We start from the raw sequence: 24070 nt of genomic DNA, 5'->3' as shown, positions 1-24070 counted from the left end.
ACATTCCATTATATCCATACACAGGGACTACTTCAGAGCTTTAAAACCTTGCTTTTAATAAGTTTTTTGCATTACACAAGAATGAGTGGTTTTGAGAACTGAGGTACTGAGGAACAGAGTTACAGGGTGAGTGGGTAGGCCAGTGCATCACCCATACTCTGAGCTGTTCCCCTCTGAGAAGAGTCCTTAGAGCCCTAGAAGAGACTCATTTTGTTAAACATCTCATTTTTTATAATGCTGACAGATAGAGTTACATTAGCTTTTCATTTAGTAAGGAGGAATGAATCACTTGGTGTTAGCATAAAACCGGGTTTAATAAGAATCAGAAATGGCCCACAATGAAATTGTTCAGTGTGACAAAAGCCACCTGCAGTGCAGTTGTAGTTTGCCTGAGCCCTGTCAGTTGCAGTTTGCCTGTACCTGGAATAGAGATCCTTTACCTACCGAGTCAGGTGAAGCTAAGAAGGTTCTTTTGCTACTTCTGGTAGGTACACAGGACTGGGTGGCTGGGGCAGTAGTAACCCTGAGCAAGAGCTAGCTGAGAAATAGGTTGAAGGGCATTAGGCCCTAGCTTATGAAAAAAATCACCTCAGTTGCACTATTTAAAGTACATTTAGGAAATTTAGTACAAGTCTGTAATAGTGACAAAGGCAGTGATTGCTACGTGCTCAGTAACTCAGAAGTTCTGTATGATATGTGTAATACTGATAATTTCTAGACCTCTTTAAGCTGCCATTCTTTCCTGGATTTGAGTTGTGTTCAGTGCTCTCATGGAAGAGCACTGTTTTCTGCTGTGTTTTTCCTGAGAAAGAGCAGTCCCTCTGTCCTGTTAGTGAGGTACAAGTTCACATAACCCTGGGGTTGGCTCTGTGGCTCACTTCACCCAAACACTCCCTGCAAGAACTATCAGCTGCAGAGAGGTGGATTGCACGAGGAAGTGAAGGGGTTAATGCGTATTTAATGCTATAGAAGCTTTACCTATATCTAAAAACACAGTAATGTCCAGGGTCAGACTGACAAAGGGAAGAGAGCAGGACGGTCAAGAGGGTGTGTGGAGCAGTTCCAGTGCCAAGACATATTTCAAGATGTGCTTATAAAACACAAAGGTTCAGTAATGTGAGTGACACTTGAAAAAGTCTTACTTGGCTGTGACTAGTATTTTTTTTAAAAACCCGAACTCCCACAGCCTTCTCTGGGGCATGGGGAGGCAGGTAGTGGGGACTTCTGTGTACCTTGTAGAGATGGAGCCTGTTACCATCCTAACAGCTCTATGCTATGTGTGAGATGAGACTCCAAGCACCCCACGGTGACTCCTTTGCTCTCCTTTTGGTGAGAGAGTCCGTAACACTCACACTTCAGAAAGCACAGAGGCGGCCAAAGCAGAAGGTGTCTGTGTCCTAGGGTGAGCTCTCTGGAGCCAGGACAAGGATCAACCCCAGGGTGAAGGTCCCACCTAACAGAACTGGTAGTTGTTGCCCTTGAGAAGGGGCTGCCCACTCTCCTCTTGCTCGCAGGACTCCTCACAGCAGCCGGAGGTGTCGCAGCCACTGTCTTCCTCAGCACCAGAGGGGAGGTTGGTGTAGTCCTTGAAAGAGAAGGGAGAAACCCAACACCCCGAGTGTGTTTTGGTCCCTTTGATTGTGTATGACACCTGCTCCCGTGTGAGTGACCAGCTGGGGATGTGCTCACTCCACATTACCACCCTTTGCCGTGCCTGCGGGGTATGACTAACAGGCAGGGCAAGCATGTGTCTGTGCTTTTGTGGACAGCTAGTCCTGAGAGAATGCACAACAAGTCCAGGGGAATGGGGCAGTGTGCTGTGACTGCCTGTCACAGAGAGGTTTCTGCCAAGAAGCTGTGCTTCCTTGTCCAGCCCTCTTCGGCTGTGGTGGGGAGTGACTTAACCCTTCAGCTGGATGCCTCTCTGCACTTCTACCAACACTACACTTCTCCCATCTGCTAATGGTAAAGGATATCACAGAAAACGTGTCCAGAAGCTGTGTTCATGTAGGGGGAAAGACATCCTTCTCCTTCTCCAGAGGTCCTCACCTGCTCCTTATGCACCTCCAGCTCTTTCTGGATGAAGCATCCAATCTGGTCGAAGGTGGGTCTCCGTGTGGGCTCCAGGCTCCAGCACGCCTGCATGATCCTGTACCTGCAGGGCCAGACAGGAACAGGGAGGTTGCATGGTGCTGCTGGAGGGTCTGCAGCCCCAGGCTCTTCCCTGCAGCACTCTGTGTCAGGGACACAGTACTGAGCAGTCCCTGGTGTTCTTCCAAAAAACCCACAGTGAGTGCAGTGCTCCAGGGAATGGTGGGCGCTGGAGTGGATGGAGGAAACTAATCAGTGAGAAGCTTTATGCCACGAAGACTTCAGGCTTGCACTTACTACTCTTCTGTAGCCTACTCAGGCTTGTCTCCTCATAATCAGAGTCAAAAGAAGCTAACTAAAAAAAGAAGAAAACCCCACCAAGTTCAGGAATGTAGAGTGTAATGCGAGTGTTCTCATCCTCCTGTCTCTAAACAGGAGATAGACTGCCCCAGGCCTTGTTTTCCTTCAGGAGCAAGGAGCAGCCTGGTAGGATCCACCCTTAACCTCAAGGCAGGCACCTGGGAGCAGAAGGCAGACCTGTGGACAATGTGCCATGTCCCTGACTGGTGCCATGTCCCTGACTGTTGCCTTGAGGCAGCTCCAGCCCCCCCCGTTGCTGCTGTGTGAAGTTCAGTGCATCCACTCACATTTCCAAAGGAGCAAAGTCAGGCCTGGCCATCTGGTATCCCTGCTTCACCATGCTGTAGAACTTGCTGTTCACCACCATGCCAGGATAGGGGCTCTTCCCTGTGACAGTAAAAGGAGCAGAGGTGGCTCTCAGACCAGAGTGTCCAACACTGCAGCTTTGAAGGGTGGGAAGAGGCAGCCTGGAGCATTGACTGAGCCAGTGCTACCCAGGGAGGTCAGAGTTAGAGAAAATGGTGTGGGATTCTTTGTTTTGAATGGTCCCTCTGGAAACATAACACAGTGTTTTACAGCCCTGATAAACCGAGATTTCTGTCAACCTTCCTCCTTTCTTGGAATTTTTTTCTGCAGCTACATTAGGGTAGTAGTGAGCCACGAGAAACAAAAGAGGTTTGCAAGCTGCTTCTTTCTTACCAAGGGAGAAGATCTCCCAGAGCAGGATGCCGTAAGACCACACATCACTCTGCACTGTGTAAATGCAGTCAAAGATGCTCTCTGGGGCCATCCATTTCACGGGCAGGCGGGCCTGGAAGAGCAGAGAGTCCTGCAGACTGGGACAGTTTATGCTAGACCCTGGCTGTCCTTCATGCTCCAGCCCCTCCTACCCTTGTACCTTCTCTTGTGCCCATTTTTATTACTTACATTGCCTTTCACAACATAATTGGAGTCATTCATGATGTCCCGGGCCAGGCCGAAGTCACAGATCTTGGCTACCCGTCCATCTGATATGAGCACATTCCTGGCTGCCAAGTCACGGTGGATGCACTGGGGAGAAGACAGCACAACTGAGACCCAGTCACTGGCCCCCAGCAGTCCTAAAAAATTCCTTACAGCCTAGGCCTGCCACCAAAACAATGCTTGTAGGGGTAAGGGAAACACGTACGTGTTGAAGAGCCCCTGTCTGAAGCACTATGTCATGTACAAACTACATGTTTATAGCTCTTTGAGAAAAATATTAATTTGCAATGTTAAGACACCGTGACATTAAAGACTCTGTTCTTTAATCACTCATGGGGCTGTCATCTTCCCCACAGCGGGAGGCTCAGAACCAAAGGCTGTTGACACTGTGTCCTCATCTTTGAAACAGTCCCAGGGTGACTCTGACACTGAGCCAGCTCTGGCAGTCAGCTCAACAGCCACTTTCAGTTCCTTGTCCCTGAGGTAGCAGGGACGCTGCCAAAGCGAGAAAGCTTCACAACAAAGTTCATGATCTCGTGTAAAAGCAGGGGAGAAAATGTTGAGAGCAGCATGATGCACAGCCCTAGGTTCCCCCTGTAACACTGCCCTCCCAGGATGGCTATGGGAGCCCAGGGCTCTGGAGGCAGCACCAAACACCAGGGCCCAGCCTGTCCAAACCCAACAGACAGAGCAGAGAGGCCCATTTCCAGCAGCAGTTTCCTTAAGCTTGGCTACCCCATCCAAAGACATCCCAAGCCTTCTGCAGCCAGGATGGGTGGCTCCTGCTTGGCTGGGCTGGTGTTTCCCACTCGGTGTGCTGGGGGCAGTGGTCCTCTTGGCACTCACGTTCTTTGATGCGAGGAATGCCATGCCCTGGGCCACCTGGCTGGAGAACTGCAGCAGGTCAGAGAGGTTGAGGGGACGGAGATCCTCCCTGGCCTCATCTTCTTCCTCCGAGCTTCTCCCTGAAATTCAAAGCAGAGATTTAGATTTGCTGCAAAGCTGGTAATGCAAACTGTGGCATGGTGTGGCTCCCAGAGCTAAACCAGACAGGATGGCCAAAAGAAAGAAATCATGAAATCACAGAAATGAGACTTTGACTCACCCCTGAGTTGCGCAGAATCTGATGCTGCTGAAGACGATGATGACGACACAGGCCTCATTTCAACATATGTTTCCAAACCCTGGCTTGAAAAGCCACTGTCACTGAGCAAGAAGCAACAGAGGGGGCAGGCTGTTAGAACCCTCCAGCAGTACCTTCTGCCCTGCTCCATACCCACCAAGAGGAGAAACCACATGCCTGCCCGCTGAAGGTGACTTAGACAGGGCTTAAGGGCAAAGGCAAACTTGAAGCTGATTCAGAAAGGGGACTTGGGGGCCCTCTGTATTATGGGGCTCCAAGTACTGCTCCCCTTTTTTAAGCTCTTGGCTGATGGGAAGCAGTCAGCTTCATCCTACCAAACCCACGTGCCCAATAGTGCAGGAAGCCAAAAAATTTTGTTTCTGAATTGTGGAAGGACAGGCAGAACTGAAACCTGGATTTATTGTGGGATATTCAATGACTGCTGTCAAAGTCTTTGAAAAACTGAGAACTATAACCAGGTCTAAACACATGCAATCCCAGTGGCTTTTACATCCTGATGTCCCGACCTCTGCTCCTACCTGCGGATGTATTTTTTCTCTAGCTCAACGTTTTTGTAGTCAGCAGCACTGTCTAAAGAGGTGTCCAGGGCAGAATCCTGGATAATTATGGATTCAGATTTCTTCCTCAGGAAATTCAGCAGATCTCCATAGCGACAGTACTCAGTTATGACAAGGATGGGGCCTGGAAGAGCAGCAGAAATTGTTCATTTAGGAATGATGTTACTGTGACCTGTCCTGGGGATTGCTTTCCCTGGGAGGGCAGCAGAACCCACACAGCTATGCCTCAGAGCAGGGGCCCTGTCACGGGGGGCAGCAGGGCTGGGGGATCCTACCTCCACAGGTACATGCCCCCAGCAGGTTAACAATGTTCTCGTGGTGTCCCAAGTGACTCATGATCTTCAGCTCAGACATGAGAGCCTCCTGCTCATCCGTGTCTGCTGATGCTGCGAGGTGAGAGAAGAACTGTGTGAAGGAGTGAGGGGGGGACAAGGGGGAGATAAGGGAGAGGACAGAAAAAGGTGTTGACAGAGTTATGGAACAAAAGGAGGAGACACAGAGTGAAAACTGTCTCCTCTAACTGCGCCTCTGGCCTGCCCCGTCCACAAAAAAGGCAGTAGTGTGATTCCAGCATCTGGCACTTGGCACAGAAACAACTTTAAAAAGTAGCTCTTGCAGCCTGTGAGCACCAACATGTGGTGAACACACACTACATCCTGCCCAGAGGAGCTTGGAGGATTTCAGCCCTTGCAAGTTGCTCTATGCTCACACTTCAGCATCTTCACAGCCACTTTAAGCACCGAATCTTCTTTGCCCAGCCCAAAAGCTGTGGCTTCTACCACTTTTCCAAAGGCTCCTGCTCCAAGAGTTTTTCCTGCAGAGAGAGAAAAAAAAAAAGTAATACATTTTATAGAAAAGGATTGAGCAGCTGTATTGCACACAGCCCTGAGGAGGATGTCTGGTGGATGGGAATTCCTGCTGGGCTCACACAAGATGACACATTCTTTAGTCAGGAGCTGGCAAACATCTGTGGGGAGCAAAGATGGTGTGAAAGAGGCCAAACTTTGCCTCACCAACCTTGTGCCTTAGGAATGACCCCACATGCAAGAGGAGGAACATGACCCTTGCAGCCTTCCTTGGAACAAGGGAAGAGGAAGGCAGGCTGCACCCTACCACTTGCCACCCTGTGTGGAAGAGGGCAGCAAGGCCTGGTTAAGGATGCTGCTGGAATGTCTGGATGCAGCTTTTGATACCACCCAGAGCTTTGACTCTGACTCTTGAAGTATTTCAGCTCTGTGATGAGCTTCATGTCACCAGGTAAGCAGCAGGGAAGGTTTCTTACCAAACTGGAGGTTGTTCCTTGGAAACTCCCATTTTTCATTGTATGGCAGCTGAGTGGGATCGATAAAGATGTAATTATTGCCTTCACAGGCCTCAATGATCTTCCACCGCACCTGGTACTTGGGTTTCTGGAAGGAACAGACTCCAGTTACTCTGTGTTTCCTAAGCTGGGAGGGTTCTCCAGCCCCAGCATCCACTCAAGTTCACTCTGCAGGTGCAGAGGGAAGATACAGATTTCAGCCCATCAAGTATCTTTTGAATCTGGACTGAGTGAGAGAGGCTTTTTCTGGACAGCCTGGACTCTGCAATTATGAAGTCCCCCCAAGTCATCACCTATGACTGAGGGAGGCTCTCTTGCCCCTGGAAGCAGCCTGTTGCCATCATTTGGGATGGCAGAGCTGGGAGATCCAGCATGTCCCACCAGAGCAGTGGCTGACAGTGCCTGGCTGGTGCTGGAGGGAGATGTGATGTCCCCACCGTGTCTCCTTCCTTGGACCCCTGGTTGCTGAGCACAGCAGAACAGTGGAGCCGGCCCAGCCCCACTTCCCTTACAGGGGTAAAATAAAAAAGGAGAAAGAGAAGTAAGCATTTCTCTTTTCCAAGAATGTCATGGCAGAAGTAAACAGGCAAGGCAGAGAAGCAGTGCTGGAGTCCTTGAGCAGAGAAGGCTGGTACTTGTCTGAGATAGGTAACTATGTTATTTATAGACATGTCCTGCGTCTCTTGGGCTTGCAAGCCTTTCCAAAAAGCTATTTGTTTCAGATCTGTTCTTACACATTGATCCATCTTTCTCTGTCTCTGGATCACTGTCCAAAGGCAGCTCTGCCTGCTAAGCTGTAGGTGCATGTCTGAGAGAGGGATCTGATGGATCTTCTGACACCCAGCACCAGAACTTTGCTGCAAAATCTTCAGCCTTGATAGGCTGTCAAAGGAAGGGTGCCAAGAGGGAGAGATGAAAACCAGGAGATTTTCACCCACTGGTGAAGCAGAGGTGGCTGTTTGGTTCAGTTTGTGGAAAAAACAGAGAAGCAATCCAAATGCTGGAATGAATTGCAGAGAAAATGGGGCAAGTTCTTATATAAAAATAGTGACCAAGTCTTCCTGGAAACAAACTTCTTCTAACATCATCTTGTTTCTCCATAAAAACAGTTTTTTTATAAAGCAGTGAGCAGAATAAAAAGTAGATGCAAACTGCCACATTTTTTTTTCTCCCTTAATTCAGTCCATGAGCAAAACCAGCTGCAGCTGACAGCACAGAATGAGCGCCTTTGTCTGACACCAAATAATAACCACACTGACCTGTGGGGTACAAGATTGAAGGACCAGGGCAGGGGAGTTATTGATACACTGGGTTGGGTTCATGAGCTTTGCTCTGCAGCAGGATACTCCAGGGGGAAGCTGGGAGGCAGGGAGGTGCAGGAATCAGTTTGCCTGGTACCTCCAAGCTGAATGGTCCCTGCAGCAGGGAATCTGACCTGGTTGTATTTGTAGAGCAGGAAGAGGAGTAGGAGGAGCAGCAGCACCAATGCGCCTATGCAGGTGGAGAGAACAGGGTTGAAGAGCTTGTTTGGAAGGGCCATGACACTACCTGGAAGAGGAAAAAAAGGAGGATGAGTAAACAATCGTATTTCAATCCCAACTCTGGGAGCATTTTGCCCAGCTATTCACTTTGGATTCCTCTGTATGCCACACACTCCAGCACAGCCCTCAGTACATCCTTTTGGGAGCTGCTGGGAGCTGAGGGAAGGTCTTGATGCCAAACTCTAGGCAGCAATGGTTCTCCTCATGCCCCCCTATTTCCACACAAACAGCATCAGGTGCAGGCCAGACTGACTGGGGACCAAGATCTGTGCAGCAAGAACAGCCCCAACAAAATACAGGGTTTCTCAGCCCCTGTATTTTTGTGGGCTCAGAAATTGCTGGATGCACCATGCTCTGGAGCTGAGTACTGCAGTTATAAGGTGCTCATGATGTGGCTCAGCCTCTGTGTCCAGGCTATAACTCAGCCAGAAATTCCCACACAGCTCTTAGGACTGGCAAACGCCAAAGCCTCACACCTGTGAGGATAAAGGGCTTGTGGAATCTGCTCCAGCTCTCTTGCAAGACAGTGGGGATGTACATAGATAATGTCATCTCAAAGCCCCCAGATTCTGCCCCACTCTTCCAAGCTGATGGTTTGTATCTTACTGGTGATGGTGAGTGAGTGAAACATGTCAGAGGTGTTTCCTTCCCCGTTAACGGCCACGCAGCAGAAGGTGAAATTGTCACCCAGCTCCTTGAAGAGGATGATGCTCTCCACCTCCACCTCTTGGAAGGGCAACATATTCACCACCTGGGGTCTGGAGTCATTCTGTATCAATCTGTAGTCCTCACTGTACCTGCAGGGATGGCAAAAGGACACAGTGAGTGCTCCTCTGCAGCACAGCAGCTCACAGCTAAGTGGGGCTGGTGTCAGACTTGAGAGGAGACACAGGGAATTTGGTAGCAGCTCTGTGATACTCTATACCCAGTTAAGGACCTCTCCCTGAACACTTCAGCCCTGTATAGACAGAGCCATGATTGCCTTTATGTGGCTCAGCATACATAATTAACATTTTATGTGTTCTGTCATCAGCCTCTCCAGTGGGGCTGGTCCTGAGACACAACAGCTCTGTCCAGGCATCTCCAGTTGCTCCCCATGACTCTGTAGCTCAGTAAACCCATGCTTTGCAGAGCCTCAGACCTGTGGAGGTCCTAAAAAGATGATTGGGCCAGTCAGGATGTACCTCTACAGCAACATACACGATGGCACTTCTCTAAGGGATCCACATGTTCCTTGGAAAAGCACGGGAAGAACATGAATCACAGGTGGACAATCTCTTCAAGCTCAGGACTTTAGGAATAGAAAGTGCCCCCTCTTCTCAGGTAGACCCCAAGAACCTCTTTTTCCAGCAGAGCAACATCCCTGTTGCTGTTACAGGCTCTGCTGTATTGACTGCCCGGGAGCCCATGTGGTGCTGCTCAGGGAATGCCAGAATGGCAAGGGCAGGGGCACAGTCCCTCCTGTGGATTTTTTTGTTTCTAAATGCCAGCATGGCAAGGGCAGGGGCACAGCCTGGAGGTGCTCAGTGCCCTGGGCAGCTCTCACCTGTCAGAGTGGACGGGGCACTGGTACCACTCAATGCGTGGGGCTGGGTACCCGATGGCCGTGCACTGAAGGATGCTGGAGTTATTGGCTGGCACCTTGATTTTGCAGACCCTTGGAGAAGCTGTTGGGGAACATAAACAGTGAATGCTGTGACCAGAGGAAGGGCACATCCCTCATGCTCTGTTTTCCTTTCCATGCGTGCAAAAATAAACCAGAAGGAACCCCTGTGCTACACACAGGAAGGGATGGGTCTGTGGGTGCTGAGCTGGAAGCAGCCTGGTACCCCAACCGACTTTTTTTTTCCAACTGGGAAGCAGTCTCAGGGGCAAGCAGGTGAAAATGTTGCCTGGAAAGGCTGACCTGGAACAGAGACTAGACAGAGCAAAAGGGATAAAATAGGTATTTATTGAAAGGATCCACCTTGGGCAGTGCAAAAGCCTGGCTGGGGCTACACCCAAATTAAATCCAAGATGGATCCTGGTCATGAGTTTTACACTTTTATAAGTTTTGGTTCATCTACATCTTGGGGTCAATTGTCCAACCACAGCTCCAGGCTATGAAGTCTCAGCCCCCTGGCTTGCCCCCTTTCCCTCACCATTGTTTCTGCTTTTTGGGTACCAGTTGTCCTTGATTCTCTAGCTTGAAAGGAATTGTTTTGTCACTACCCTGTGAAGAGAACTTACTAACACCTAACATGAAGTTTCAGAGTTAGACACCAAGCAGCAGAGAGTCTGAAAAATATAAAAGCTAAAACCCAAAGCATCAAAAGAATGGACAAGCACTTACATTTCAGAGAGATATTGAAGGTAACTGATTCATTGGTCTCATTGTTGAAGGCATAAAATGTGTAGAACCCTCCCTCTCCTTCCTTCAGGCGGTTCAGGCAGAGTGTGTTGTTGTACCTGCTCACAGAGAGAAACACTGTGAAGAGTACACAGGCCTTGCTCAGTGAGATGCTGGAGCAGTGAACCCTTCCAGCACTAATCCCAGCCCATCAGGGAGCCTGCTAGTTGCTTCTTCAAGGGAAGTAGGGAGGGACTGGTCTTCCTTAGAGGAAACACCTTTTGCCACCAAGTGCACTTCAGCACTTCTGAAAGGGTACATGAATGCTCAGAAATAATTTAACATCTAAATCATTGCCTTTCAAGGGTCAGGGGATGCTGGTCCTCCTGCCTTTGGTAGAATGAGTTTCTTCATGAAGTCGTGCTCCCTACTGCCCACTTCCTTCTGTCCCCAGTGCAAGAAAGAGTTCACCCTAAAGCCATAATTTTTGCCAAGTGGCACAGTCCCTCTTGTGGATTGTTTTTTGTTTCTTAAAAAATGAAAGGGGAATTTCCTAAAACCACAACAAATGGAATGATTTTCTTTCAGTCTCCCCTTGGACTCAGTTGGCTGTAGGCTTTGAAAGAGCAGACCTGTGCCCTCTGTTAGATCATATTCACATAACAACGTTTGTGGCTTCTCTTGTCATGGGGCTCTCTGTGCCCCTCAGTGCACACTCTTTCAACCTCAGAGCAGGGGATGGCTCCAAGGACCAGTGAGAGAATTCATCTTTTTGTACTATCCATCTACTCCTTCAGCTTCTTCTGCCAAGGAGTATACAGAATTGAACAAGCAGATGACAAATGTGATACTGCCTTCCATGAGGCTTTCTAAAGAGAAGGCTGCCAGTTTAGGGGAGGGTGGTGTCCTCCTCGATCTGATCACACTGTGGTTTGCTAATAATACTTGGAAGAGAAAACAGAAAAAAGCAGAACAGTTTCCCCTCTTTAAAACCAGAGTTTTCTGTAGAATGAGGCCTGCCTGTCTCAAGGAAAGCTCTCTTGGACACATGCCATCGCCAGTGCAGAAGACAAAGTGCACGTACCAGTTGTTTCCAGAGATCGTTTCGCCCTTGAATATGGTGGGTTTAGAGCTCTTCAAGGGATTCGTGTGTTCCCAGAACCACTTGACAAGTTTTGGGTAAGCCTTAATGTGGACCTGCAGCTTCACATTCTCTCCCAGAGCAACCTCCTGGCTGGTGGCTTGCCCTGGGATCAGGTGCACGTAACCTTTCTCTGCAGGGTGGAGGAGAGGATGACTGTCAGCAGGCATGTCCAGAGCCCTGGAATAACCTTATACCAGCTCCATAAATGGATCATTATTGGAAAAAGCAGCCTCAGCTGGGAGATTGCAAGAGGGAATGAAATATTACACAGGTATGTTGCCAAAGGAGTACTCTTAAATTACTTCTTTGTCATGGCACCTTGGATTACACTGCCTGAGGAGAGCTAGAAAATCTTAGTGAAGTCTCATGAGGAAATAAGTTTTACATGCTGCATCCTAAGAAGTTATGAGGCTAAAACAATATCTCCTAATTGTTTAACAAAGACAGGCCCTTTAGCTAAAATCCTGGCTTCTCACTAGGAAATAACTCAGACTGAGTGTTCTTTCTGAGCTGTGGTATGCAGCAGCTTTGGATCATCAGCAAACTCCAGCCTGTTAGCTGTGAGGATGAATTTTCCATCTTGAGATACAAACAAGTGTGTAATAGACCTGAATCCTCTTGTGTGGATCTGTGACTGGAAGAGACAAAGATCCATACTCTGCTCGTGTAGCTCACCCTTCCTTCTAACCAGCTTTTCCTGGTCTTCCAGCACAGCCTTGCCCCAATCCCATTTTACTGTTTCAAGGCTGTTTATAAATGCACAGAGACTGAGAAGAGACTGCAGTTTTTCATCCAGAGCCCAAAACATGTCCTCTGGCCCCTCAAGATACAAAGGGAACACCAGTTCCTTTCCTAGCAGCTCTGTAGTTCTCATGTAAGTCCTCAGGCACAAGTGAGAATTATGTGTTCAACAACAAATCTAGGAAGAGGATGGAGGCAGAAGCAGCAAATACTCAAGGCTACACATGATTCAGCCCTACTAGCCTTTTGGGAGAGTACTCACCTACTACCTGAAGCGTTGTTGAGGCGTTTCTGAATCCTACTGAATTGTTAGCTACACAGATGTACTTCCCACTGTCCTCCATGGTCACAGCTGCAACCGACAGGGTTTCATTGATGAAGTAGTTTCCATTTTCAAAGTCAGTCCGTTTAGTTCTCATGACCTGTCAGGCAGAGAGGGAACAGCACACATTGGAAAGGCAGAGCAAATACACCTCACCTGCTCTGGGCTAGAGCTCATCACTGGGAGCAACCTGTGTGGAGACCCAGAGACACATTAAACCCAAGCATCCAGGGCAGATACTCCACAGCAGTTAGGCTGTTACTAATGTCAGCCTTCTGACTGCAACTTGGCCTTACACTGTGTGATCCGAACATACCTTGTGTGTAATTTCATCTCCTTAAAAAAAGCATCAGTTATAATAAGGACTTCTAGCACACCTCATCTAACCATCTAGCAATTAGAAGTCAGCATCACAGAGATTTTGAGATATATTCCCTTTCTTCAGATGTATCTTTTCTCTGGAGAACTCTGTCCTGAAAATGTTTGCTGCTTTATAAGCCTGGCAGGGCTGGATGGAGAAATGTTGCTTTAATAGGTACTGTGGCTCCTGTCCAATAAACTCAGCTGAAACAACACACTCTCCTCTCTTGCAGCATGATTCTGACAATAGGCAGGTGTTTCTTAATCCTGTGTCATCCCAAAGAAAGGATATTCAGATTTCTAGAGCTTGAATAGCTGCTTTGATTGGGGCAAGACAAGGCTTTGCTGTGGGTCTGTGTTCTTGCCAGCCTGTGTTCCCCAGTTTCCAGGAAAGCCCCACACACCAACTTACTGTCTTTGCTGCTGTCACCCATCTGATGTCATACTTGTGGGAAGGAGCAATCACTGTGCAGGTGACTTGGAAAGGCTCCCCCACGATTCGCACGTGGTCGGCAGGGTCCATCACCACTGACACAGGTTTCTCCAGGGCTGCACAAAGGCAAGCAGGGAAAGATCCAGTGTCAGCTTGTCCAGTGATCCCGTGTGCTTTGGAGACTCCTCAGGACCTGGCTACCTCGGGTGGTGAGGCACTGGCACAAGTTGCCCAGAGAAGTTGTGGATGCCCCATCCTGGAGTGTTCAAGGCCAGGTTAGGAGGGGCCTGAACAATCTGATCTAGCAGGGAGCATCCCTGTCTGTGGCAGAGAGCTTGGAACGAGATGATTTTCAAAGTCTCTTCGCATCCAAACTATTCTATGACTCTACTCTATGATCCTACCTCCCCCTTTCCATCCTCTTTAGCCTCTTTACCCCCTGCCTTCCCCTTCCCTAGTGACCACCACTCCCTTTTTGAGCATGGGTCTGTGTGAAGCAGTACAGGTGGGGAGAACACAGCAGACAGGACTGTGGGTTGAAAGGGAAGGAGAAGCTTTTGCCATGGTTCCAGATTGAGCATCGGGGCCTGAGGACATGCAGAACATTGAAGGGATTGGTGGACATTTTTCTCTGCTCTGTGACAGTGCTTGCAAAGATTTGAAGACTGCTGAACCCATGCAAACCCATCTGAAGGAACCAATTTGCCAGAGGCTGATGGAATTTGGCCTCCATTAAATAACCTTTGGAAATTGCAGGTTTAGAAGGTCTTTCCTGCCACTGGCAAGGAACTTTTCCTTAACTATCTACTGTGGTCAACTTAGCTATTTGTGACCCTTAGGACAGCAACAACCCCAGTTCTTTACCTTCTTCCATAACCAGCCTTATTCTTGATGAATTCTTTATTTTTCCATTTATCAGTGCTTGGCATCGGTAAAAACCTTTATGCTTGCTTTGCACGTTGTACAGCCTTACTCCTTTCTCAGCACTGAAGGAGTAGCTGGTCCCAGGTGGGAGAGGAGAGGCATCATCCGTTATCAGAGTCACTCTGGATCCGTACTCGGGGGCCGTGATGAGACAGGGGAAATCAACATTCCCACCTTTAATTCCCCAGACCCGGAATTGGGGGGTGTACCACACGTTATCAGGATCTGCAGGGACAGGACAGGCTTGTGAGAGCGGTCAGAAACGCTCTGGAGCTGAGAAACACATTCCAGCAAAGGCGAGTGTCCAGCAGTGCTACCCAGTGGGAGTTCGAGGCTGGGGCAGCCCTGCCTGACTCAGCCTCCAAACACTCACACGACAAACCCAGCTCCAGCTAAAGCATTTGAGGGGATCACAGCAACCAGCTCACACATGTCCATGGATAAGAGAGGCTGAAAATATGCATACCTCTAATTAAACTTTTCACCATGGTGCTAGTTTTACTTATGAGACCTCCAGCTTCTCTGCTCAGGGCAGCACCTCTGGTACAAGTGAAGGGGTGAAGTCAAGTGGTAGAGCTACCACAGCATAGCTTCTTCTGGGATAAAAGGATATTTGGGGTTCAGGTCATGTCGTGAGGATTTAATTCCTGTGACTTTCTCCCTTATCTGAGGTATTGGCAATACGTTTCTCTGATTTGCAAATCTCACTGCTCATTACCACACTGAACAGACTTACATCCCTGTTTTTTCAAGAAGGGAAGCCACATCAGAAGGAGAGAGAGATCCAGGAGAGATCCACATGTACATGAGACGTAGCTCTGTGCTTTATCCCAGTGCTTTAACCATGGGCCCAATTTTATGTGGGCTCTCATGGTTGTGGCTCTACCAGGAGCCTGCACTGCTCCTCAAGCACACACACAAGCACAGCTCAGCAGAAAGGACGTGTGCAGTGGCTCCCTGGAAGGAGGCTGCTCTGCCTCTGGAGGTGGGAAGAGAGAAGCAGGTTACCTCGCACAAACAGGTGGATGGCTGCAGTGCCCTTGTCACTGCTGTTGACATAACCACAGCTGTAGGTGCCTGTATTCCTGTAAGTGGCCCTGGGAATACTGAGTGTGCTGGTGCTATGGTTACTGAGTGTATTCTTTTTGCTATTCCATGCAACTTCAGACTCTCCTGAGCAGTGCAAGCGGACTGGGTCACCCGTGTTGACAATCAGAGTAGGGAGGGCAGGGCTGATCACTGGAGATGCTGAGCCTGCAAGGGAAAGAGAGAGTTAGGATGCAAAAACGATCCCAAAAGATTCTCTGTTGGAGTTCATGCTGCTGAGAATGGAGTAGCTCAGCATCAGGAAAAGGCTAAGCTTGGGATTCAGACCAGCTTCTTGGCTCACATCCCTCCACCCATTCTCTGTCCTACCAGACCCATATGGCCTGATACTCCAAGGAATGACTTTCAGGGAAGAAACACCACCCTCCACACTCCCCTCTTCCCTTCCACTTGAACGTTTAGAACACTGGGACAGGAAAAACAATCATCTGGAGCTGTTTGGGGCAAATGCCAGCCTGGTAATTGTTCCTGTTGATTTTCACCTCTTCTTACAATAGTTTTCCTTTTGTGGCAGAGCTGGAGCTGCTCTATGAACTGGCTTAGCCCATAGCATCATTTGGTGGAGTTTAAGCCAAGTTTGGTGCATGGGGCTCTCTGTTGCATTGGTGGTGAGTTAGAACAGACCTGGAAGGCTCCTGCAGAGCAGGAAGTCAGTGCATATCATTTGGGAAGATTTTGGCTTTTTGTTACCAAGTACTGGATTTTGAAGGACACCTCCTCATGTGTGTCGTGGAGTCACACTGCAATCTCCTCTCAGACACCAGCAAGGCATTATGAAATGAGACAGCATTATTATTGTTATTTGGGAGAGGAAACTGAGGCGTGGAAAAGCTAAGCAGCTGACAAAGGCCCATAGCTGCAGTTTTTCATGCAACACACCAGTCCTGCAGACATTGGCATCACAACCAGCTGGAGTTCTGGTGCTTCTCTACTTTGAAGATGCCTGTTCTGCTGGCTGAATAAAGGGGAACCAGGGTCCTTCTCCAGCCTCAGTGTCAGAGGGAAATATTTTTTTCCCCGTTTTGCCCTGTCAGCGAGTACTTTGAGTCACCACCTATATTTAGGGTGGGGGGAAGTGCAAAATGAATCAATGCCACGGGGATGGGGAAGAAGTGGAACAGTCACCCCACGCCAGGCCCTCAAGGAGGACAGGAAACACATTGCAAATGGCTATCTGTGCTTGGGGGGCTCTGCACCCCCTTCCAGCCCCTATCCAGGGCTATTCTCCCACTTCTGCTTTCCTTCCCAGTCGCTAACCCAACCTCACATCTTAAAGGGACACACACCCTCATTCAAATAATGCTAAGCATAAAGGGAGCTGTGCAACTTATCAATTCATTGCTCTGTAGGCAGTGATCCTCCTGCCATGGACACTGTCCCTGTAACAGCAGAAGCACGTCCACCCCTGATCACAGCTCTTTTGGGGAGGAAGGTGATGCCCAAGGTACAACTGTGTGTCCTGGGCTACCAGCTGTGCTCAGGGCTGTGCCATCCATGGCCCACACATCAGAGCCCAAAGAGCAGCATTTAAGCCATCTTGGGCTGATGATTCCCTCCATGCAACAAAGGGTTGAGAATATGAGACTCAAACCCTGGAGAGTGTTGCTGCTGTGTGTCCATGACACAGTTGCCATGGGAAAGCTCAGACAAGACCTAGATTAAACTCACTGCGCCTGTGGGGAGAAGCAGAGGACAAGGATCTTTGAAGCATGGGATATTTGACATCTTATCTCCTACTCCATTTCTTTTTTAATATGCTTTTATCTTTCTGTGGAAAGAGGAAAAGTCCAGAAGGGAGAAAAACATATCCCAGAATAATTTACAAAACTATATTTTCCACATATCCGAGGCAAAACATTCTTCCCTTCTTGCTAAGCTGTGCTTTCTAGTGGGGCTTGATGTTTCTGTTGCTTTAACTCTTTGTTACTGGATCCTTTTCCCTCACCTACTCTCTGCTTTGGCTATCCATCCACATCCAGGGCTTTGGCACCATTTCATGGGGAACCAAATTTTTTTGACTCAGAGTTGTATTCTAACTAGTTCAGAGAAAGACCATGTTGTCACTTGTCCTTGGTTTGACCACAGCAGGAGGACAAGGAAAGAAAACAAAATGAACAGGAGTCATCTCACTGAGCATCTTTGTTGTCACCAGCTTACAGGTACACTGAGATGCTGTGGCCAGAAAAGGGTCTGGGCAGGTGCTCTCCAGAACAGGGAGGAAAAAGCCTTCAGGCCGTCACTAGAGACTCACACCAACGATATAAGCACCACACTGGTGGAGTGAGGACAGACAAAACAGAGACACTAAATGCAGGACAAGGCAAGGTGAAGGCCACCCACTCCTTCATGTGTGCTGGGGGAATGAGTCAGAGCAGTGGGTCCTTTTCCAGAATGGGGAAGCAGGACTGCTGGGGGAGCCTCTGTCCCTGCTGACCACTGTGCAATCTTGCACGAAGCCCAGGGATGTCTCTCTTCTGCTCCAGCAGCTTCCGCAGCACTGCCAGTAACTGCTGGCCAGAGGTTTTACCACACTTGGGTTGTGTAACCATGGCCTCTCCTTCCAGCTGCAGACTCTGTCCCTGCCTCTCCTGTGCCAGTCAAAACACTGCTTTCCTCTGCTGAGCATTTGGTGAGGAAGAAGTGAAGGCTGGTATGACAGAAGTGCCTGGGATCTTGAGTTAGTCCTGGGGAGTGACTAGGCTAAGGTGTGGCCCTGAGAGAGACCCATACCAGACCTGAGCTCCCTTTGTCCCATCCTCAGTGACAGCAAGTAAAGGTTTGATTTCTGAGGACCCCTTCCCCAGAGTCACCTACACCTGGGGGATTGGGGATGGAGAAAAGTGTGCTCATCACAGCTCTGCTTGGGGCTTCTACCTCGGAGGTTTAGATTACCCACAATAAGAAAACAAAACCTCCAGGAATATATCTCAAGATGGCCAAGAACACAGATGCAAAAGGATTAGGGTTAAAACATTTCCTCTGCCTGATCTGAGCCCCTTACCCTTCCCCTGCAAGAGCCTGTATCACAACAATCACATTACATCAGCCCTGGTACTCACAGAAGATGCACTTGCAATCCAAGAGGTAGGAGAAGGAAGCCAGGCTCTAACTCCAGCTGGAGGCTAATACTTTGTAGAACCTTGGCATGGTGCAGCTTTGTGCTGCAAATGGCCAGCAGTGCTGGTACTCACACAGATGTTTGTCCTACAGCCTGACATGGCAGACAGTGCCTCATGAAGATGTCACAGCTGGTGATCTGCACTGGCCAGTGGCTCAAGGAACCTTTGGAGAGATCTGACAGCTATTGTTATGATCTCTCACAGATCTGTATTAGACCAGCCTAGTCCCTATTATTGTAAAAAACCACCAGAAATTAAAAACCCTGCAGCCTTCAAAGCCCAGTTCCCAGCACAGCAGACCAAGAAAATTATGCTCAACATGTTGCAAATGTCACTCGATGTGAAACAACAAGTGAGATTTCCTGGGCTGAAAACACAAGTGTTGCAGTGGCCCAAGAAGGATTTGCTGCATACCTGTCACATGCTAAATGCTTTCCCCACAGGCTATCCTCTTACAAGGAGGATTTCACACCACAGTCTCACTGTGTCCCCAAGCATGCTTAAAAGGAATATTAAGGTGAGTGCCACACAGGACCTGAGAGGTTCCCAGCACTTCAAAATGCAAGATTAGTAATGCTGCTTTCCACCTTTTTGGTTGTAAACCTCAGGCTGAGTGACTCTTTTCTGAGGTTGGTGGGTTATCACCTCTTGGCTATCTCTGCAGCCTCAAAAAACACGTGTGTTCACCTTTCCCTTCTTGGCTGGCTGAATTCTGTTTCCATCACATCCTGACTCTACAGCCCTATTGTGTGTGCCGGCACCACCAGAAACCAACAATCCTTAAATACTCCAGCTGGGCATGAAGTGCTTTGGGAGGTGCCAATGCAGCTGATTTTCCTGAGTCCCTCACCTACAGACCAAACATCTCCAACTCTTTCCCCATTTGAGCAAAAGTGTTATATTGGAAAGAGCTTTTCTCAGGACACAATTGCTGCTGAACCATTCCTTCATCTTAAACCCTGTCCACACCCAAAGAGTGGGAAGTTTCCCTTTCCTATCTCCCCACAGCCAAGGCTCTGCCTATGCTACGTGCACCTCTCCATCCTCCTTGGCCTTACCTTGGCAGGGCTGCAGGCAGCCCAGAGCAAGCCAGGCTCCAGAGCCAATACAGACCAGCAACACACCCTTTTTCCACCATTGCCCTCCCTCTCTGATTGCAGCCAGCTCTGGATGACCTTCAGAAAGCTGCTACAGCCAAGTCTGCACTGAATTCCAGCGCTGGTGTCTCTTTCCTGCAGTGCCACAGAACACAGACGTTCTGCCTACCCATGCCAAGGATCCTTGAACCTGCTCCCAGCACTGTCCACTTCAGGCAGCAGCCTCCAGAAACAGAGACCATCCCAGCCCACAGCAGCATTTTGGGACACATGACTGGGAGCCCAGCTTCACCCTCCACCTCCAGGAGCTGCGTGCCTGTTAGTCCAGCTCCAACACATCCATCACTCCTTCTCACCTGAGGAGGAATGGAGCATTCACACCAGACACCCAGGGAACCCTCACCACATCCCCAAACTCCCCTAGAGTGATGTGGGGCTCTGGGAGCCAGTGTACTTACCATGCCAGAAGCCAGCTGTGGTGAGCAGCAGGAGGAGAGCAGGACCCATGTCCCCAGGGACCGTGGTGTCCCCAGCGTGGAGCCAATGCTGCTGAAAGATCCTCCCAAGCAGTGGGTGCCTCGTCTCTTGGGCACTGTTCCCAGAGCTCCCTTGCTGGGAGCTTCTCCTTTCTGAGCTGACCACAAGTTAACAAATTCCCTATTTTGTTTGTTTTTGAAACGGGGGTAAAAAGCCAGGCTGTGCTTTGTCACGTCACCAGTGACAAACCCCATGGCAGAGGTGGGGCCATGTGCATGTTGTTGGGGGTCCTCCTCAGGTCTCAGAGAGGAGTTCACCCCCAGACCATTCCCCAGGGCTGGCAGGGGCCACTGCACCATGCTGGGGTTTGGGATAATCCTGATGTTCTCTGGCTTCTGCCACTCCAGTCCCCAGGGACATTTAAACACTTTCACCTTGTGTGAGGACACAAAGTGTTGTGTCCCCACACTTGCATGCAGTGGATTGTATTTTATTTCAGCAGGACAAGTTTCACCTGAGGCTCAGGGGCTCTTGCTGCCTTTGGGACCTGAGGACCCTCACAGGACATGGCAGGCTCCCTCACAACAGGCCCACAAAGGCAATTCAGCCCAGGGCAGCTCCCAGGAGGGAAAAAGTCTATGAAGATGCCAAATTACTTTGAGTTAACTGAAAGTGTGATCCCTGGTGCAGAGAGGGGTCCTGTGGCCACACAGGATCACCCCCAAGCCCCATGCCAGCTTCTCCACCCTCCCTGGCAGGGGGATGTGTTGGAGTCAAGCATGCAGACCCCTTCTGGCTCCTGCTGGGCTGGGGGGGGCACAGGAGAACCCCTGCTCTTTCCTGTCCCAGTGACCCTGCCACCACCAGGCAGGCACAGGGATCAAGTACAGACCCTTCCTCCCCTGGAGCCCATCCCACCCAGCATCCTGCCTTGCTGGTGGGGAGGATGCTTGGAGCCATGCTGCAATTGACAACCTGGCAGGCACCTTGAAGCAATATTTAAACAGTTAATTAAACAGTTAGCTAATTAGCAGTCTTAGTAATTAAAAATCGGACACTTTGTTAACCCTCCACTGCACCGTGTGTCTTCCAAAACAGTAAACCAGTTCTCCCAGGGATACCCCAGTCTGCAGGATGAGCAGATCCTGTCAGACACAGGGTGCCCCTTGCTCTCTGCTCTGTCTCTGGATAACCTCACATTGCAGTTCAGGGCTGTTCACTGCAGCTCTGGGGTGGGAAGTGACAGCCATCACCTGACAGTGCTGAAAAGGAAGCACAGGAGAGGAAGGTCCAGCCAGGGGCTCTGCCAGCTGCCCCAGCTGCAGCCCCAACAGCAGGGAGGGGACAGGAACACCATGACAAACCATGGGCAGAAAGAGAAGGGTTGTTCCAAAACATCTGCCCAGAGGTGGCTGTTGAATCTGCACCTGAAAGCCCCCACAGCCTGGAGGGGAATGGGCTTCTCCAAAGGGGGCAGTTAGAGAGGGACCAGCAGGACAAGGTCCTGGGGCCAAGGGATGAGAGCACGGCTGACTGTGCTGGAGATGACTAAGAGTCATGGGGATGTGGAGAGCTCTTGGTTTTGGCCAGAAGGATGGCTGGAGAGCATGAGGGAGTCCAGAGAGAAGGAAAGGCAGCTTTTGGCCAAAGAACGTTTCCCCTCAGCAGTTTTTCCTGGCAGGATTCAGGGAAGAAGAACATGAATTAGAGACAGCATAGTGCTCTCGGGGGCTCCTGCCCAGAGCTGGGGGGGCTGTCAGGCAGCTGGGCCACAGGAGATGTCTGCTTGATTATTCTTTCCTCCTTTCGAGCCAAAGGGGCTTTTTAAAGGATGTTTGTTTTCCCCCTTCTTCTTTTTAAGCCTTTTTTTTTTCCCAGGAACAAATGCCAGCTCAGAGAGAACTGACTCACCAATGTGAATAAGTATTAAACCAGACAGGTTTAATAGAGAGAAGGGAAACAATCTCTCAGCCCTCCTTCTTCTCTTTGAGAAGAGATGCTCTTTTGCCTTTGTAAAGCATCTCTGATGGCAATGATCCCCAGGTGACAGCCTGGACACACAGATGCCCAGCCTGGACTGGGCACACCTGGGGATCCTCATTGGAACAAGCATGGGGTCCCTCCCTCCTTTGTGTCCCTCTCTTCCTCCTGCAGGCTGCACCCCAAATCTTATGTGCAATCAGCAGCTCAGCCACAGGAGTGCTGCTGGAACTCAGTGTCCAGGCAGATCTGAGCACAGGGCTCTCAGAGAAGCTGCAACCTCACTTTGAACAACTTGAAACCCAGGAATATCTGTGGAGGCCCTGATGGTTGTGAAAGATGGGATGAGACCTGCTCAGTGCCTGGTAGACTGGCTGGGGAAGGGGGAATGGAGGCTGCTGGGAGCCCTGGTTGGGAGCACTGGGAGCTAGGGCTTGTTTCCCAGGCTGGGAGCCCTGTGAGACCCCAGCACTGGGCACAGCTGTCCATGGTGCCATGCTTGCCTGAACTGCCCTGCAACACTTTGGGGACACATGTGGAGCACCTGTGTCCTGTTGGTACCCTCACAGCTACAGAGTTTGTCATTGCAGTCTCTTTGCTTCCCTGGGCTCTTCCATGGGGTGTCTGTCTCATCACTGCAGAGGAGACTTGTTTTGGAGCGGGGGAAATGCCCTGCTGGGGGTCCCCATGTTGGCCTGCTCATTTCCAGCCCCTTGACCCCTCTCCAGCACATCCTGACATGCAAAAGGTCTGCTAGGTAGGGATCAGTAGGATCCTGAAGGGTTCAGAACTGAGGTCTGTCAATTCCGCCCCCCCGAGAGTTTGATGCAGCCTCTCTGGACCAAAGGGGATTTTTTTTCTTCCTGCTGATTCAGCTTCTGGAGAAAAATGCCCTGAGCTGTGCCAGGTGACTCAGAGCCTATCTAGGGAGAATCAGCCTGACCTGGTCAGAGACACTGCAAACCTCCACTCTGGAGCAAAGGCAGGAACCCAGGACAGGCTGTGCTGGAAAGGGGAGCCTTGCTGGAACTTGGACCTGATTGCTGCTGCACTCCATGCCTTGGACCTCTGGGTACACAGAGAGCTTCCAGGAGCTGAGGGAGGCACGACTGTTGCCAGTGGGGACTGCATCATGTAAGCAGAAAATAGGGTCAACACTGATGTATTTGAACCAAAACCCCTCTTAGCAGCAACCCTGGGCTTTCCAAGCACATGGCTCAGAGCAGATGCAAACATCTCTGCTCTGTGGCTTGAGATGGATTTTGGAGGAGCAGTTAAATTTGAGCTAGAGAGAGGAGAAAACTTTGGACAAGGCTCACAAGGTGCCTGTCTCTCATGTGGCTGGGGGGACTTCAGTGCCTCTGGAATGGTGTCTGGGGAAAGGTGACAGGAGCAGAGTGACATGTGGATCTGAGGGAATGGTGGTGTGGGGAGCCAGGATTTTGGAGTTGCATCTTTTGAGGGTATCAGCAAATTCCTCATCCTAGAAGGAAGGGAGGAGAGCTGGACATGGGGAGCCCTGTGTGCTGCAATGTGGCTCCTGCTGGTGCCCTGCCCTGTTGCTGAATCCAGGCCCTCCCACTGCCCTGAGCTATTAAACTATGTGGAAAAATCAGTGGTGTGGTATCTGCCATCTCCTTCAGCCCGGCCACTTTCAGTTTGTCATTTCTCCTGCATCCCCACCCTGATCTGAGCACACACCCAATAATGCTCCAAGAAGCCACGTTCTAAGCTGGGACTGCTGGCCCAAACCCCAGGTAGCAGGGACATGGGAATGATCCCTGGTATCCTTCCGTCTACCCACTGCCACATGAGCCACAAGCTGCACAGTTACCAGAGAGATAGGGCAGATCCTGCCCCTTTTCCTTACCCTGTCTCTGGGCTCAGCTGCTCCTTGCAGTGCTTCTCCCTGCCTGGCTCCCTGGGCTTTCGCTAAGCACTGGGGTCATGCACAGCGTATTAACATGCTTAGCCTTCACCCACCACAGGGTTAAGCTGTATTCCCAGCCCCATCTGAGTGGGAGCAACCAAAAGCAGGCAAATAAAGGAAGAGATGAGAC

At 49.9% G+C, this 24070-nt stretch overlaps 1 protein-coding gene across 1 annotated transcript; it reads right to left on the bottom strand.

The window, feature by feature from the left end:
* Positions 1-35: 35 nt before the first annotated feature.
* On the bottom strand, positions 36-20210 carry CSF1R (colony stimulating factor 1 receptor). The gene is made up of 21 exons (XM_014886915.2): positions 20012-20210; positions 15239-15484; positions 14171-14455; positions 13286-13422; positions 12454-12613; positions 11391-11580; positions 10310-10425; positions 9524-9644; positions 8584-8774; positions 7872-7984; positions 6398-6524; positions 5825-5929; positions 5391-5501; positions 5077-5239; positions 4520-4620; positions 4261-4379; positions 3379-3501; positions 3151-3262; positions 2739-2838; positions 2050-2155; positions 36-1585 (listed from the first exon to the last, which is right to left on the bottom strand). The coding sequence occupies exons 1-21, from the start codon at positions 20058-20060 to the stop codon at positions 1454-1456; spliced, it is 2907 nt and encodes a 968-aa protein (XP_014742401.2). The 5' UTR covers positions 20061-20210; the 3' UTR covers positions 36-1453.
* Between the last annotated feature and the right edge of the window lie 3860 nt (positions 20211-24070).

This window comes from Sturnus vulgaris, chromosome 15 (genome assembly GCF_052056855.1).
Source record: "Sturnus vulgaris isolate bStuVul1 chromosome 15, bStuVul1.hap1, whole genome shotgun sequence".
NCBI lineage: Eukaryota > Metazoa > Chordata > Aves > Passeriformes > Sturnidae > Sturnus > Sturnus vulgaris.
Note: the sequence above shows the minus strand (reverse complement) of the source record. Positions and strands in the feature narration are given on the sequence as shown.

Bases quoted from the DNA above. Each gene is read 5' to 3' on its own strand.
- CSF1R (XM_014886915.2), bottom strand. From the start codon at position 20,060: ATGGGTCCTGCTCTCCTCCTGCTGCTCACCACAGCTGGCTTCTGGCAT. The intron at 13,423-14,170 runs GTAAAGAACTGG...GCCTTTGTGCAG, and splicing joins AAGGCTGGTTATGGAAGAAG to CCCTGGAGAAACCTGTGTCA. The intron at 1,586-2,049 runs GTGAGGACCTCT...TTCTCTTTCAAG, and splicing joins TGGAGGTGCATAAGGAGCAG to GACTACACCAACCTCCCCTC.